This window comes from Passer montanus, unplaced genomic scaffold, assembly GCF_014805655.1.
Source record: "Passer montanus isolate IOZ18808 unplaced genomic scaffold, ASM1480565v1 scaffold41, whole genome shotgun sequence".
NCBI lineage: Eukaryota > Metazoa > Chordata > Aves > Passeriformes > Passeridae > Passer > Passer montanus.
The window spans coordinates 6,425,456-6,442,743 of record NW_024368930.1 but is presented as its reverse complement, the minus strand read 5'-3'; the positions used below and the strand labels follow the sequence as shown (position 1 = coordinate 6,442,743).

The 17,288-nt window shown below is 59.3% G+C and overlaps 1 protein-coding gene across 1 annotated transcript; it reads right to left on the bottom strand.

The window, feature by feature from the left end:
• Window positions 1–1,045: 1,045 nt before the first annotated feature.
• RGS19 (regulator of G protein signaling 19) lies at window positions 1,046–8,890 on the bottom strand. Its single transcript, XM_039719269.1, has 6 exons — window positions 8,737–8,890; window positions 6,124–6,260; window positions 5,848–5,984; window positions 4,373–4,447; window positions 3,108–3,342; window positions 1,046–2,452 (listed from the first exon to the last, which is right to left on the bottom strand). The coding sequence occupies exons 1-6, from the start codon at window positions 8,873–8,875 to the stop codon at window positions 2,264–2,266; spliced, it is 912 nt and encodes a 303-aa protein (XP_039575203.1). The 5' UTR covers window positions 8,876–8,890; the 3' UTR covers window positions 1,046–2,263.
• Between the last annotated feature and the right edge of the window lie 8,398 nt (window positions 8,891–17,288).

Here is a 17,288-nt window from a genome sequence, read left to right as displayed (position 1 = left end):
GTATTTCCACTGGCTTCCCAGCATGCCAGACAGCAGACATTGAGCAGAGACCTCGGAGATGTTTGGAGAGGAGTGAGCAGCCACATGAAAGCAGCGGAAAACGTGCTCCCAGCCCCTTTGAGGGCTGTGCTGCTCTGGAGGCAGGGATCCCACCAGCATCCTTCGCTCAGGGCTTTCACTTTACAGGGTGCAGCCAAGTCTCCCAAGAAGGAAAATATTCAAAGATGCTGACAACTCCTTTAAGCCTCACGAGTCTTGTGGTGAATGGGATTATTCAAGCCAGGCTTGGGAGGGAGCAGTGTCCTCGCAGTGATGCTGAAAAAGCTTCAGGATCTAAAACCCACGCTGACCACAGCACTGGCTCGTGCTCTGGGAAAGGGAGCCAGCTCTTTACCAGTGCCTCTTGCCTTTCTTCTTGTGTTCCTGTGAGGAGTGGAGCTGAGCTTTTGTACAGCCTTCTGACAATCCTGAATTAGGTACCAAGAGTCCCAAGCAGGAGTTTGAGAAAAGTACCATGTCATTTTACAGTTCCATTTTCTGGGATAACACCAAGGAGAGCCAGGGAGGGGAAGCACCCTGGATAAAAAGGTGTTTCAGAAGTAAAGATTTGCTTGTAAGGTGTTTAAAATTGAGTGGGAGCAAAGGAAAAACTACATTATCTCTAGTGGGGTCTTCCCTGTGCTGAGACCTCTGTGGTGTGTGGAGGGGCTCTGACCCCCAGCCATGCTCTTGAACAGCTTCAGCGATGTTCAACCTCCAACCTTCAGGCTGGGAGCACATTTGAGAATGTTTCCCTTACTCACAGAATAAACCCAGAACTAAAACTTCCCTGTGCAGGGTGGGTTGCAGACTGGGGGAAAAACCTGCCAGTAATAACAATATTGACATTCCTAATAAACCATTGCTGCTCTCTCTCAAAAATACATTTTCTTGAACTGTATTTCCAGCTTGGCAAAGAAAACTAAATTTACTGACATGAATTTCCACACAGTCATGCCATGAGGAAGGAAGGAAACAAAAACAAAAAAAAAGCTGAAAGAATTGGTTTGTTTAAAAAATATGTTCAATAAAAAGCACTTTTTTTCTTTTGGAAGGGCTGAACAGAGAAGGGAAAGGGGTGGATAAATAAGAAACTGCTGTGGTGGATCAGGAAAAGCAAAGACTGGCAGCAAAATCCCTGTGTTGGCTTTGTTTCAGTGTGAAGGGCAGGGACAGACATGTTTTAATCCTGGATACTGAGCCTTCAGTAAATCATTCCTTGTGCTGTGCAAAACATGGGAATGCTGTCTCCTCCCTGTGACACTTCCCATCCTGTGTGGAGCCAGGTCCCTGTTCCCGGGGTCAGGGCAGACCCCTGGGCTTGTCCCTGCTGGCACAGCAGGTCTGGGCCAGCTGGGAGCTCTCATGGAGGCATCCTGGTGCCTGTGGGTTCTGCAGGAGGGCAAACAACGCCTGCACAGGTGTTTCCCCCCACTCTGAGGTCCATGAACCAAGGATGGAGATTGCTCTGGGTTTGGGGTGACTGTGTGGTGTCCTGGGGCTGAGGCAGTGCTGATGGGTCATGGGGACTGGCAGGGGAGGCAGCTGGAAGACATCTCCTGCCCACCCCCAGTACATCCCCAGGGTCCCTTATGGCACCTCAGAGCTCTGCCCTCTGCTCCATCTGGATCCATGGGGAATACAAACAGCCTCTGGCACCACCCCCCTGCCCTCTGGGCCACCCCAAACAGCTGGAACCAGGTAAACCTGACAAGTTTTTATATGTACAGAGATGCTCCTCGAACCCCCCTCCCACACCTCAAGTCCCCCAGTAAAAGCCAACCAAAAGAGCATTTTAAGATTAAAAAAACAAACCCAAACCAACAACAGCCAACCTCCCCCCACCTCAAAAAAACCCCAACCCAGTCCCCAACTGGGTCTCAGGTGGCAAATGGGGACGTGCTGTGTCCCCAGGTGTGGTGGAGATGGGATAAAGTGACCTCTTCCAAACGGGGTGTGGGGGGAGCCAGGCCCTGGGCGCTGTCCTGTGCTCCCCCAGCTCGCTCTGGCTCTGGGGACGGGGCAGAGAATCAGTAGTATGAACTGGCCCAGGCTGTGTGCTGGGGACAGTCCTGGAGTGTGGCCCAGACACCGGGGTGACAGTTCATAGGTAAAAAGCTAAAAACTCGGTGAGGTCTGGCAAGGTGGGCGGCAGAGGGGAGGAGGCACCGCCCGCCCCTGGCCACCGTGTCCCCACTGGTGTCCCCACGGCTAGTGGGTGCCCTTAGGACTCCGAGGAGGAGTGGGAGACGGTCTGGAGCAGCGATTTGTAAATGGCAGAGTTCAGGAAGCGGGGATAGGAGTCTCTGTGCATCAGCGTGTAGATCTGGAGCTGTGCGTCGTCGAAGGTGTGCGAGGACGGCTCCTGCATCTTCCGGTTGATGACCTCCCGCACCCGCGAGTCCAGGCTCACCTGGGGGGCACGGAGAGAAAGCGGGGGCTGGGGGACACCCAAGGACAAGCCCCCGGCCCAGCACCCATCCCCGCATCCCTCTCGAGGGAAACTGGGTAACAATGTTCCACCAGATGTGGGGAGACCACAGTGTGCTCCATCGCAGAAGATGCTGGCACTGGAGCCCTGGTGGCTGGGGAGGGTTGCAGGGAGGAGTCGGGATCTCTCTGGGTCCCTTCTGTGTCCCGCAGCTGGGCACAAGGAGGTGGGTTGGGGTGGTCCCGCCCTGGGTACCCCCACCCCGGGGATGCTGCAGGTCGGGATGCAGCATTTTCTCGGCCCGCTGGTGCCCTCGTGAGGTCTCGGCCCCGCAGCACAACCCGGCCCGTGGTCCCACTGCCAACAGCGTCCCGGGGCTTTTGGGGGGCTGGATATCCCCTTCCCACCGCCCCGCTGGTGCCCTCGTGAGGTCTCGGCCCCGCAGCACAACCCGGCCCACTGCCAACAGCATCCCGGGGCTTTTGGGGGGCTGGATAACCCCTTCCCACCGCCGTTACCCTGCCAAACTCATCCCCAAACTGTCACAGGGCTCTGGCAGCAGCTGGAACTGAGCCCTCTCCCTAAGAGCCCTCCAGAGTTTAGCCCGAGCCCTCCCCTCAAAGGCTCTGCCTCCTACCTCCTTGGGAGAGAGGATGGAGATGTAATCCTCGTAGATCATCCTGGCCTTCTCGTCGATGGTGTGCTTGTTGCACTCGGTTTTGAGCTCCTCACACGCCAGCCAGAAGAGCATGTTCTCCTCGCTGTACTCAGTCCGCAAAAACTCCCGGAAGACGTTGCGCCCCGCCGGGCTCTTCATCAGCTTGTCGAAGGACTGTGCCCAGCCCTGCACCTCCTCTGGCGTGGGTTTGGCACTGACGGGTCCATGGGAAGGCAAGGGGATGGTGTTACAGCCAGCCAGGGTATAATATAATTACCATAATTACCACTGTGTCCCTCCTGCTCATCCCCGCTCCCACCCCAGAGGAGCTGTGCCTGACCGCATCCCCCGTGCTCATGAGGAGGCTGCTCCTGCCCAGGTTCTGGTGGTGTGGAGCTTTCAGAGGTCACTCCTGGGGTTTGTTCTGACTCTGCTCAGCCAGGCTGGTGCATGGCCTTGCTGTGGACTGGATTTCTCAAACTGGGATGTATTTTGGTGCTGGCTCTGCACAAATATCAACAGGAGGAAAAGCCCTTGGTGGAGAGGCAGCTCTGAGCTAAGAGAGTGACACGGGTCCATCACCCCTCTCAGCTGGGGAGGCAGAGAAGGGGGTGGAAAGGGAGGCAGGGAGGCTGTTTCCCAGCAAATGCTCAGCACCTGCTCAAGCAGGCCAGGTACACTCATTATCCATGGCTAATTAGCACATCTAACCCTGACCCAGCTGTTCCAGGCACTGCACAGAGCCCCCATGGCTGGGTGTGTCACACTTGTCACTCAGGGAATGGGTGCTTGGTGCCCAGCATTCCTGGAGTGTGGTGCTGGCCTATCCTGCTCCCCACTGAGTACATGTGGATACTGCTGCAGCTTCCACTTCTGTGCTGAAACTCCCTGGGAATGGCCTGTCCCCTCCTCTCCCTGTGGCTGCAAGATGCTCTTAGCAGTGGGTCTAAATGGCAGAAAGAGGCCCAAACTCTGCTGAGGTTCTTCCATGCCCCAGTTTCCCTTTGCAATAGGCCTGAGGGCAGAATAACAGCAGGATTCAGCCTGTGGCTCCAGATTCCCTGTTTCTTGGTGAGAACTGGGGATGAGCTGCTGGCTGGACACACCCAGGAACCCCTGAGCCCTGGTGTGTACCCCAAGGGCAGAACACAGTCCTGGCTGCCGTGGAGGGTGGCAGAGGGGACAGTGCCATAGTGTGCCATGCTGTGCTTGTCCCCAGCCCACTGCGCTGCCCCTCCACTCACCACGCTTCACAGTTTGGGATGCTCTCCAGTTTGGTCTCCCGGGATGCCCTCCATGCTCGCTCTCGGTCCTCGTTCCTAACGGGGAGACACAAAGGCAGTCAGGGGCATTGGGGACACATGCAGACCCCACCTTGACCCCTGACCACTGAATCTCCTCCATGGGCACCAGCACCCCCCACCCATGCCTTCCTCTCACCCACTGCCCTGGTGGCACCCTGGTTCCCTCATGCAGTTTTGCTGTCCCCATGTGAGTGTGTCCCTGTGCTGTCCCTGTGCTCAGGGGCTGCTGTGGCTCTGGTCCTGCTCCACCACTCAGGCCGTGTGTCAGGGCCATGTGCCAGGGCCATGTGCCAGGACTGCGCTGAGCTGGCCACAGCAGCCGGCAGAGGTCAGTGCTGGACCAGCCCAAGGCGAAGCTGATGTGTTCTCAACGATTGTGAGCTGTTGTGTCACGAAAAATCACCAAGAAATAAACAAGTGTTTATTGGTGATGTGCCAGCACCATTCCGGCCTGGAGGCAGATAGTGGGATAGAGGTGCTGGGCTTGGGGATGTGGTGTTCCCTGTCCCTGTGTCCTCTTGTCCCTGGGGGTGCTGGTGGCACAAGTGGAGAGCAGCCACCAGCCAACTTCCCCTGGGCCCATGAATTTCGGTGCCCAGCAGTGACCACAGCCCTTCCTGCTTGCGACACCGTCCTCACTGCTCACACAGCACTGCTCTGCAAACCTCTGCCCCAGCGTGGGCAGCTGGGGTGGGCAAAGCTGTGGCCATGCCCCTGCCTGTGCCACCCCCAGGGCTCACTGCCTGCCAGGCCTGAGCCCCACACAGCAACCAGCACTGCTTGGCCCAGGAACAGGATACAGGAGGGATAGCTGTCCCATCTCTGGGATTTCTGCTCCCTCTCTGCTTGCAGGGTCTTGCAGACATACAGGGAATGCCACCAAGCCTAAGGCAGCTTCTAGGAGGGAGAGGCATGGGACTCAGTTCCAGGGTTTTTTACTCCTCCAAGCTCACTGCTCTTGGTGGCTGTAAAGACCAAAGCTGCTGCAAAGCTGGAGCCATCAGCAATCTCTGAATGAGCAGATGCTGAGGAGGAAGAGCAGATGGGCTCTCCAAAATCTGGGCTATCCAGAGAGTAAGGAGCTGGAGATCCTCAGTAAGGACAGGAGATGCAGATGGAGGCAAGCAGCTGGTTCTGTCCTTGGCTTTGGGCAGTGCTGGGAGGGCAGGGCTGGACTCTGTACCCACTGCTCCAAGGCAGAGCTTCCCAGGGACCATCCTTCCCTGCAGACCATCAGGGCAGCACTGGGGAGTCCCTCTATATATTCCAAATCTCTATGTGAGAGATTTGTCTCACGAACAAGAATCCCATTGCCCGCAGGACTCCACCACCTGCCCTGCCTGTGTGACGGTGAGGTGGGTGGGTGGTGCTCACTGGGCCTGCAGGAGCCAGCCCAGGGGGGCAGTGGCACGTACCACGAGCAGCTGCAGCAGCAGCACCAGCAGAAGCAGCAGGCGTTGGGGCGGTGGTTGCTGGCGGGTTGCACCGTTGTCGGAGAAGTCTCATGCCGGGACATCGGAAGGAGTGACTCTGCGGACGCGGGTCCTGCGTACTGAAAGGGTGGCGAGGCTCAGGGAGCTGCCAGTGACCAAACCCCACAGAGACACAGGAGCAACCCCCGTGCAGTGACTTGCTGTAATTTAGTTTTGGCTCCTGCCTGCCACCCCGGCCCCTGGCAGGTCACCCCTCACCTGTGTCCCAGCCTCATACACGGTGCACGGCGTTGGGTCGTGTTTCAGGGGCTGTTCTGCCGCTCCCAGCTCCTCCCAGCCCGCGGGTGAGCTGTGAGACCCCCTGGCTAATGTCCCTGCCGCCTCCTGGATGGAGCCTGTGGGGAGGGAGAGGAGTGGCACCACGTTACTGCACAGAACCCCTGGCTTTGGGGGCTGCTTGGTGCTGGGAAAAGCCCTTGCAGGTGGCAAGCGAGGGTAGGGCAGCAGGCACAAAGTGCAAGAAAAGGAAGTGAGAAGGAAAGTAGAAGAGGAAATGCATTGGGACATGCTCTGCCAGCCCCCTGCTTTGCCTGGGATCCCATCCCACACTTTGGGGCTGCTGTGGGGCTCACTGCAGGCAGCAGTGGGGCTTGGCAGGGTGAGGGGCTCGCTGCTGGCCCTGCACACCCCTGGCCGTGCCCTGTGCCACCAGGAAGAGTGGCTGAAATCCCTGGTGTCTTCAGGCACGGGATGGGGAAGTCAGAGCTGCTCCACGGCATCATGTGAGTGGAAGGAAACCGGGTGGTGGTGGCGAGATTTCACAGCTCCTGGTGCTAAACCAAACCCTGTCCCATGTCACCTGCCTGTCCCTGCCTGCACCAGTGGCTCAGCCTGGAGCAGGGATGCTCCTGGGTAGGAGAGATGCTGAGTGCTGGGCTCAGCATGGGCAGTGGTTATGTCAGGCCACAGCTGGCTCTACCTCCCCGTGCCTTTCCAAGGGTGATGGGCAGCAATCCTGGTCCTTCTCCTGCCAGAAGGAAGGAATGGGAGCAGAGGCAGCAGGCAGGGAGAGCCCCTGGATATCTCAGCCTCAGCATCCCCACCTTGAGCAGCCCCAGGCCCCGTCTGAGTCATGCTGCTCCTCAGCAAGGGTACACAGCAAGGCTGTGGGATGCAGCTGGGGACACAGCTGTCCCCAGAGCCCTCCATGAGCCCTGGGGGTAGAGCCCCCCTGTTCCCAGCACAGCCATCACCCAGCAGTGCTTTCCTGGGCCCTCACAAACCCTCCCACAGTCCCAGTGCTCCCACAGGAACGAAAAAGGAGAGAGTCTGTGCTTCACTCCCAATTGTCCCTATTTATAGCCCCAAGTGCTGGCAGGATGGCTGTGACCTTGTCACCCGGTTCAGCAGCAGCTCTGCTGCCTCTCGCACCGTGCTGCCTTCGGGTCCACTTAACCCCCACTTTTTCCCTTTCCTCTGCCTCCCAACCATCTGCCACTCCCAGCACCCTTCTTCCCACTGCCCACCCACATCCCACCGCTCCTCCCATGGCACCCAGCTCTACCAGGGGCTATGGCACCAACAGGAACTGAGGTCGAGGCTGTGGGAACAGGGTAAGCACAACCTGAGGACTGGGAACACCCATCTCCCTCCCAGCTCACCTGGCTCTGAACAGCCCTGGGCTGGACTGGGGGTGACTGAGGGACCAGGATGTGGGGACAGCGTGTGGCTTTGCTCTGTGGGGACATCCAGGTACTTCAGTTTGCTCGTTGGCCAGAGCTGACCCATAAGTGGCTGAGCCAACACACTCTGGAGAGGCTGCAGGAGGGGGTGGCATCCCCTGGCAGGAGCATCCCCTTCCCATTTCAGGGGGTGCACTCAGCACCCAGCCAGGAGCAGGATCACACACCCAGGGCCATTCTGGAGGAGTGTGCTGTGCCATGGGGAACAGGGAGAAAGGAACTGTGGGCCTGCACAGGGACCACAGGGACATTGTCTGATGGCACCCAGAGGGGATGCTGGTGTGATCCTTGTTGGCACCAAAAGGCAATGCCAGCACATCTGGCTTGGCACCAAAAGGCAATGCCAGCACATCTGGCTTGGCACCAAAAGGCAATGCCAGCACACTCCAATGGACACTGAAGGGCACTGCCATCATGGTGTGGATTTGCAGGGATGATTTCCCAGCACCCTTTAATGGCCCTGCCACCCCCACCTCCCCACGCTGGCAGGGGCTGGGTGCCGTGGGGCTGTCACCACCTGCCCCAGTGCCAGGCCTCCCCATGGGGCTGCTGGGCTGGCAGATAGGGAAGTGCTGGAGGGAAGGCAAGGGCGTGCGCTCGAGGCTGCAGAAAGAGGAAGGATGACAAAAAGGGGACATTTCCCCACAGAGAGAAGAGACACCCCAGAAGCCGCCCTCCCTGAGCTCCCCAAGCCCCCTGTAAGTCTGGTAGTCCCCATGTGCCAGGTGTCCCTCGGCTGTGCCAGGTGGCATCACACACCTGTGATGTCCCTATGATGTCTGGCACCACACTGTCCCCTTGCCAAACGGAGTGGGGACCCTCCATGCAACCAGACAAGATGAGCTCTCCCCAAAATCACTTTCAGAAGGGGAAGCTCCCCTTCCAGCAGGCCCTGCTGAGATGTTGGCCCCATCCCTTACACCTGCACATGAAGCTCCTTGTGCCCAGCTCGCTCTGGGCAAAGCAGCCTCCCCCAGCTCTGCAGCACGGGGCACAAATCAGCACCCACCTCAGCGCAGGGGCACCCCCAGCACAACCTGTGCTGCCCCCCGACGTGCCCACCGACCCTGTGCCGTGGGTGCTGGGAGGACTGGGGGCTGTGGGAGCGGCTCCTGTGCTGTGTCCATACCTGCAGCCTGGCCATGGCACAGCCAGGTGACCCCGGCCGGCTCAGGGGGCGCGCGGCATCGCCAGGACCGCCGGCTCTGCGGCAGGGAGGTGGGGGAGAAAAGAAGAGAGAAAGAGAAAAGAAAAGCGGCCCAACACATCCTCTCACAGGAAAGGGAGTGGTAAGGGAAGTGGCAAACTCAACCGAAGAGTTCAGGCCTTTTTTGGGAAAGCCCCAGCCCGGCCCAGACGCTCTCCTTGCTGCTCCATCGCGGGCCCGGCTGCCCCAGCGAGGGGCACGGTGGGTCCCAGCAGGGGCTGAGCCAGGTCAGCCTCCTGCCTCCCAGGAGGGCTGGATCCGCCAGCACAAGGGCTGCAAAGATGGGGCTCCCCAGCCAGGACTGGCACTGATGGCAGCTCATCAGAAACAGCCGGGCACGCTGGTGCTGGAACACCCCGTGGCCGAGGAAGCGGCTCTGCCGAGAGTGACAGGCACGATGTGTCCCCAGGCTGCACCGAGGTCCTCGGCGACCAGCCGGGGCCACTTCAAAGCGACAGCGCTATCTGCCACGCTGCGCTTCCGATGTCCCCGGGCCTCCAGCACCGCCCGCAGGGCACAGACAGCGGCAGCGAGGTGGGCAGTGCGGGACAGAAAGGGGCAGTGCGGGACAGAAAGGGGCAGTGCGGGACAGAAAGGGGCAGTGCGGGACAGAAAGGGGCTGTGCGGGACAGAAAGGGGCAGTGCGGGACAGAAAGGGGCTGTGCGGAGGGAGGCTGAGCCAGAGCCGGCGGCGGGGCCCGCGGGCAGCATCGTCCGAGCGAGGTGGGATGTGCCAGCCTGGCTCCCTCGGCCAAGAGTGACTCACAAACAAAGTTGTTTGATTTTTTTCCTCTTCAGGAAAAATAGAAACAGAAGAGAGAGAGAGAGATCAGCCGCCAACCTCCGTTTTCTTGATTAAATTCACCCTCGGCACTGCTGCGGGCAGAGGAGGCTCCAGCCCACAAGCGACCAGCACCGCTTGTGGTCTCTGCTGGCGGTGCCCCTCAGTGGCACGGTCTCACCGCAGGTGAAAAAGGGCAGAAGGGGAGAAAGAGGGAGGAGGGATGCTGGCAGCCACCCCCGCTCCCCTGGGGCAGAGCCATGTGCCTGTTATCGGCTCATCCCAGCGCCGCTTCCCTTCCCTCGCCTTCCCCGGACACGAGCTATCATCTCCCCTCCTGCCAGCATCCCCGTTCCTGCCAGCCCGCACACCCGGCGCCCAAAACCCAGCGCGGTTGTGCTGCTGCTGTCCCCAGCGCCACTCCATCCGGATGGAAACCTTCCCGTCACCCCAAAGCCACCACCGGCTTCGGCAGCTCCTTCCTCTGCCGTCACCCCTGATGCTCCAGGGCTCAGCCGGGCTCTGCTTCTCTGGGCACCTGAACCTCATCTATTCCCCAGGTGGTTTTCCAGGATTCCCTCTGCTGCTACAAGGCAGGGAGAGAGCTGGGGCTGTCAGGATGCAGCCACGCTCCCACGGCCTCTGGCACCCCCAGCTCACAGGCACCGAGAGTATTTTTATTCTCTGGCCACCTCTTGCCACTCTCCACCCCAGGAAAAACCTTCCCTTCGTATTTTATGGGTCAAAACCTGGACAGCAGCTTTGCTGCTCATCACAGAACCCTGCAAGGACCATGTCTCCACTGGGTGGAGACAATCAACAAACCTCCAGTGGCATGGAGACACCATCCCTGTCCAAGTCCCAGTGATGCCTCAGCCAGGAGCAGCACCGGATCTGAGCCCTCCCCATGCCTTGGAGGAGCTGCAAACACCCATCACCTGCCAGACCAGCCACGCTGGATCAGCACAAGGAGAGCTTGGCAGCGTGCTGCTGGATTCTCCAGTGTCTAATAAGGGCTCAGCACAGCCTGCAGCTCCCCACCCCCTCCCTGGCACTCTCCCAGGAGGTCCCAGCACCTCTGATCTCTGCCAAATTTGGCTGGAACCAGCCACTGAGTGCAACCAGAGGCGAGGCAGCCCAGCAGGCAGCTGGGGTGGGCGGCAGGGGGCTGGCACCCCCCGGGACCCCTCTGCCGGGGTCACCCCACGGAAAGAGCCGAGGCACCGCCGCCGAGCCCCACAGCTGCCTCCACCCCCGCAGCCTGTCCCAGCCACCTGCCAGCAGCACAGGAAGTTTTAGGAGTTATTTTTAGACTCGGTTTTCAATCCCCCCCTTAGCAAACTTTTAGAAAAAGATTAAAGAGGTTGAGGGCTTGAGCCCCCTGGCTATGCGGGATGGGGCTGGGCTGACCCCAATCCCACCAGCACAGAGGTGCCAGTGAGCCCCGGCAGTGGCTGGGTGGGCTCTGCTGGGATGAAGGCGTGGGTGTGCCCATGTGGCTGCACCCTGCCGTGTCCTCACTGCGTGGGAGCCCACGGCACTGATAGCGAGCCCACGGCACTGATAAAACCTCAGATGTGCCCGCACATGTGTCTGAGGCAGCTGTGGCCAGCAGGAATCTTTGGGGAGATCCTCTGCCCTGCAGTGATTTTTCTGCCATTCCCAGAGGCTGGAAAGGCAATTCCTGCTGATGGGAAATGTGAGATGCTTCAGTGTGTCTGAACACCTCCCCAGTCCCTAACACCATGAGAGCTGACAGCCCTTCTCCTGCCAGGATGAGGACGATGCCAGGGTCCTTCTCCACACCAGCCACCTCCTCTGCTCCCAGTGTATTTCTACATGAGCATCCTCCAAGCTAAATCCCACCAAAAGCCCTCCCACATGAACCTATCCAGCACCTGCTGGGAAGGGGAGAACAGACCCATAGCTCTGTCCTGGCAGAGCTGCTGGGCAGCAGGACAGGCACAGCACTCACCCCAGCTTTTGCACTGAAACACAGTTAATTATTTTATAGCATAAAAATAGCCCCACGCCAGTCAGCTGGGGGATTTAGTAAGGCAAGCCCTGACAATTCTGTTTCTACTACTAGAGGTACTGTGCTGCTAGGGCAGGTGCCTGCTCTGCCTTTGGTAATGAGCCATGGCAGAGGAGAAGACAGATCAGTGATCAATACTCAGCAGGGGCTAAAGGGATGGAGGAGCCTGGTGGTTGATGGGAGGGAAGATCAGAGGAAAGGGAGGGATGTGGCACTGGCATGGCCAGGGTAAGAGCTGAGCTGAGCTGGGTGGGTAGCAGGGTGCTCCTTGTTCACAGCAAGCTGCCAGGCCCCTGGGACCACAGGGCAGTGGTAATTTGAGGGATGAAGAGTGGCATCTTCCAAGGAAATGAGGGGCCAGACAGAGAACCAAGGCAGGACAGGGATGAAAAGGAAGAACACTGCATCACAGGGCAGTGCTGGACCAAAGGGCTGGCTTAGCACAGCTCTGAGAGCTCCCAACATAACTGAGGGATGATTCTTCCCCCAGCCCCAGCACAAGACCAAACCCCACTGGCTGCATGCAGAGCCCTGCATGGGAGGCACTGGGAGGTGCAGGAGGAGGTTTGGGAGCCTGTGCTGGCACGGGCAGGGGGTGAGTGTGACCGTGCTGAGGACAGGTCTGGCCCTGCTCTCCAGCCACACTTCCTGCCCAAAGCTTGGCCCCACATGGCATTGATGTGGTCAGGGCAGGGCTGAGCCTGGCTCAACCAGCAGTGGGACCAGCCAGGCCAGGGCCACACCAGCAGCTGGGGACAGCTGGGGACAAGGGGAGCAGGTCCCAAATGCTGCACCCAGGGGCATCTGCCCACCATGGTTTATTCAGCTGTGGTGCAGCTGCCTGCACACTGCCAGCCCTGACAGATACCTTTGGAGGCTTCAGGCAGATGTCACTTTGTGCTGGTGGGGACATGTACCAGGGCTGGGACATGTCCCCAGCATCAGGTCCCTTGACTACAGCTTTCAGAGCTGGGCTGTCACTTGTACCAGCAAAACTTCCTGCCACGTCAGACTTTGGTCCTGCATTAAAACACTGAGGGACTGAGGAATGAGCCCCCCAGGACTCATCCTGCAGGAAAACACCCAGGGAAAGGGGGATCTGGTGACCTAATGCCTTGCCCAAGTTCTGGAGAATCCCAAGGGTCACAGGTGACCCCTGTGGTGTGGTCATGGTGCCAGGGTACCAGGGAGGCTCTGCCCTGCCCCAGCCACCAGAATGGAATGGGGGGGGGGCAATTCATGTCCTCTGAATCCAGCTGCCCTGGTGATTTAAACCCCAACCAAAGCAGCAGATTGATGGCAGGGTTCAGCTCCATCACCCCAGGGAGGAGCTGGCAGTGTGGGGAGGAAGGAAGCACTGTCACCCTGTGTGGCCCCATGCCCTGGGACACTGTCTGGCAGTGCAGCTGCTCACCCCCTGCTGCCAGACAGGGCAGGCACAGCCGGGTGCAGGATCCTGGCCATGGTGGTGCCCTCCACAGGCATTCTGGGCTCAGATGGTGGGAGTGGGCCTTGCAGGGGATCTCAGCGAGACCCTGATTAGACAGGCCATGGTGATGCCCTGTGCTGAGCCCCCAGGATGCTGCAGGGTGCAGGTCCCAGCAGAGGACACGAGCTGCTGTCACAGCAATGCATTTCTGCAGCCCCAGATCTGCTTTGCCAGCTCTCTCTTCCTGGTGAAACCCACACCAGGCTCTCAGGCAGCATCTTCCCTTGGTTTTTGTTGTTTTTTTTCCAGTCTACCTTGAAGCTTTCTGCCCACTAATGCCAATATGTACCTGTTTGTTCTTCTCCTGCCCTTTGCCCTGGAATGCTGCTTGGACACTCGCCTTCTGTCGAGGAAGCTACAGCCCTGCTTGGGTTAAACTGCAGGAGGGGGAGCAATGGGAAAACCCAAACCCTTTTGCTGACCCCCTTCAGGCTGAACCAGCAGTGCTTGCAGCACTGGGAGGGGCTGGCAGTGCACCCCAGGCTGTCCCCTGCACCCCCGTGCACAGGAACACCCCGAGCTCTGCTCTGCCGTGCCCGTCCCGCGGCTGCCCTGGAGGCTGGGCAGCATTTCTGCCTCCAGAGTGGGCAAGTGCTGACAAGTGAGTGTGGAGTGTGGCAAACCTGGGCCCCCAAGCCCAGCGTGTCTCCACAGCTGGAGCAAAGAGCCCTCGAAAGGTCAGCTGAGGCTGGTTCCAAGTGCTTGGAGAACTGGAAGGGCGGCTTGCTCTAAAAGTCGACCACACATTTTCCTGCTGTCAGGAAACCCCCTTTTTTCCATGTCTAAGATGAATGGTGAAGCTGAACCCCAAAGAACTTTGTTGTTGTTTTCATTGCTGCTCCACCCTTCTGCTGGTTAAATTTTGCTCTCACGAAATGGCCAAGGGCAGGAGGTTTTGGAGGATGGGTGAGTGGCAGAGCACTCCCTGCCTCTCCTGGTACGCTCACCCAGAATGACTGAGGTCCCGTGGTCCCAGAGATGATGGGATGGGCTGAGGCATCACCCTCTGTGCCCTGCACAGTGTCTGGGGAGGGGGAAAATCACAGGCAGGAGGTTTCTGTTACTGGTCCACTCTGAAGAAGGAACCCAGTGGATTTCCAGCCAAAAATAACAGAAATAAAATAATTCTCCATGCTCCCAGGGAGCACTTTCACAGAAGGGTGAAAGGTTGATCAAAACTCTGGGGTTGCTGCCTTGTTTTACACGGTGCTCGGGATCTGGATGGAGCCAGGATTCTGCCTTCACTCGTTTTACCCCAAAGCCACCAGCTCCTGTGTCCCCAGGTCCTAAGGAAGGCTGGGCAGCTGCACAGGGAACTCACCCCAGGGCTTGTGAACCAGCACAGCCAACAGCTCCTGCAGAGCATGCACAGCTGGATTTAAGATGTTTGATCCCTGTGAGAAGTTCTGGATGTCCTGAAACCCGTGGGAGCAGAGGAGAGAGCTGGCCAGTGGTGCTACTGGAGTCACCATCACACCCATTGGATGGTCAGGGCAGTGAGGATTCAGGATTTTCTGCATGGGGAAACCCATGGAGTGGCAGCTGGGAAAGGAAAAGGGCTGGCTGAGCCCAGCAGTGATGGCAATGAGCTGCAGGAGGCTCGAGTGGTGCTGGTGCAGGATGGGCAGTGAATAGGGAGATGCTGGGGCTGGATGCTCATCCCCTGAGCTGCCAGAGCTGGGGCAGTGATGGCACCAGAGCTGCTTCCCAGTGTGTGACAGGGGGTTTGAAGTCCCTGCGAGTTCAGCTCCTTCCCCTCCCACACCACGGAAGATGTCGGACACTTCCCTCCCCTGTCCTCCCCACAGGTGAAACCCAGGTTCTAACTCATGGAGGGGATGCAAAAAATCATTGGTAAAGTCCAGGATCTTTTCTTCTCCCCACAATAAGTGACAATTATGAAATAATGTATATAAACAGCTGGATTTAGATCCCCCCCTCTCTGAGGAGCTTCTGCAATGGAAATGCAGAGAGGGATGTGCAGATGAATAAGGAACTGAGCAATAGGAAGTTTTGGGTGAAGGCCGTGGGCACCAGATCACTCAGAACCTGCTGCTATGTTATTCCAGGCAGGAGCCCACACTGCTGAACCCTGAGAGTGTGGCATGGCAGGGGGTGCCTGCTGGCCTTGCTGTGCCCTGCCTGTTCTTTTTTGGGGTGCTCAGGCATGGCCAGGGGTTGCTGCATGAACTGATCCGAAGAGCAGGAGGAGCTGGGGGGAAAGGCAGAGTGGCTCTTACCCCCTCCTGACCTTTCCAAAATGATTTTTATCCAGAGGTTAAAAATTTGGAGGGAGGGGGAAAAGAGGAAAAGCCTCAGAAAAGCCTCAGCAGCTCAAGCTCATGCTCTGCAGAGCCTGAGGAGTGACACAGTGGCTGCTTTGCTACTCCTGACCTGTTGCTCACAGGGAAGAGCTCCGAGCACTGAGCTCACCCACTCCACATCAGCCCAGCAGAAACCCAAGATGCTGGAGCCCAGGTCCAGCTTAAAAGCAAAGACTAGAACCAAAGCTTAGCCAAGATGGGAGAGGATGCACTTCAGGAGGCAGCTGAGATGGGCTGCTCCAGCACCCTGGGCAGACTCAGAACCAACAACCCTGCCGAGGTATTTTTCTCCCTTACCCTTTCTGGGTTTCATTTGAATTATTTATCTGCCTTCAGTTCTTTCTTTTTTCTAAATAATAATATCAAACCAGGTGCCTGCACCCTGACTGAGATATATTCGTGTCACTAAACTCCTGCTTCTCCACTACAATCCTGTGAGGTGGAGGTTGTTTAATTGCTGAAGAACATGACTGTATTTTGATCAGTGGCTTGAGTCATTTGTGGGGAAGGGCTGACGCGGAGCAGCTAAAATCCTTGTAGGGAAGTCTGATGTGGCGCTCTCCCTTGGGAGATACTCTGAAATATGTGCCCACTGGGGTGACCCGTTTTCCCAAAGAAAACGACGTGCACCAGGCCAGCAATGCCACGGCTCTGCTCATCCAGCGTGACACAGGACGAGCATCTCCACCGACGGGGAGGGAGATGCATCCAGAGGGGAATGAACTCCCCTCGCAGCAGGGGAATCCCTCCCACTCGCCTAACACGTTTTGTTTAGTTTCTTAAATAAGGCCATGGATCCGTGCCAGAGCAGCCTCGTGGAAGCAGCGGGGAGAGGGAGCTTCCCGGGGAGCCCCTGGGTGCCCGGGGACGCGCGGTGACCCGCACACGCCCCGTGGCCCTCTCCATCCCTCGGCCACCGAGGGGCAGCGCCAAGTGGCAGCATCCCGCGACGCCTCCCACGTGAAGGGCTCGTGTTGGGCGACCGTCGCATGTCACCTCCCTTCGGGGCACAGCCACATCCTCGACACCACCGAGGCGGGTCCCTCAGCCAGCCCTGGGCCGTGCCGCTGCTGGAGAATCCCCAGCTCCAGGCTGCCCTGACCTCAGGCAACCTTCCCGAGCCCCGGCCGGCCGGCTCGGGCTGCGCATCGCCCTGCCGAGCCTCGGCACCCTTCGCCCGGTGCCCGGGGAGCTGCACGGGCAGGCAGCTCTGCCCGGCCGAGCCGCTGCGAGGATGCTCCGGCACCGCCCTGGCACCCACCTGTGGGTGCAGAAGAGCCGGGGAGGCCCCCGGGGGGGGATCCTCCCTGCAACCCCCGCCCCGGGCTGGGCAAACCCCGGCGCAGCCGGCCCTGCGGCTGGAGGGTGCCCCCCTCCTTCCCCCTCTCCATCCTCCTCCTCCTCCCGGCAGGAGCCCTGCCCTCCCCTGGGGGGATGCGGCGGGGAGTTCCCCCTCCCTGCTCGGTGCCCGGGGTCCCCCCGCCCCGCCGGCCGCTCCCCACGGAGCATCCCCCCGCCCCAGCGCTCGCACATGGGGCCGGTGACAGGCGGCAGCCGGACACACGGACGCGCGGACAGACAGCCCGGCACGGGCAGGGCTCTCCATCCTCCGCGGGGCTGTGTGTGGGGAGCGGCGCGGGAGCGAGGATGCCCTGGGCGGGGGTCCATGCAGGGGGGAGCGTGCAGAGGGGCTGGGGGAGGGAGAGGGGGTGGGCAAAGCGGGGTCCGCCGGGGGAGCGAGGCTGGGCTGGGCACCGGGCGAGGGAGGGGGCGAGGGGCGCGCGTCCCCCCCATCCGCGGCAGCCCCGGGTTGGGCGCGGGGTACTCACGGGCCGGGCATCCGCG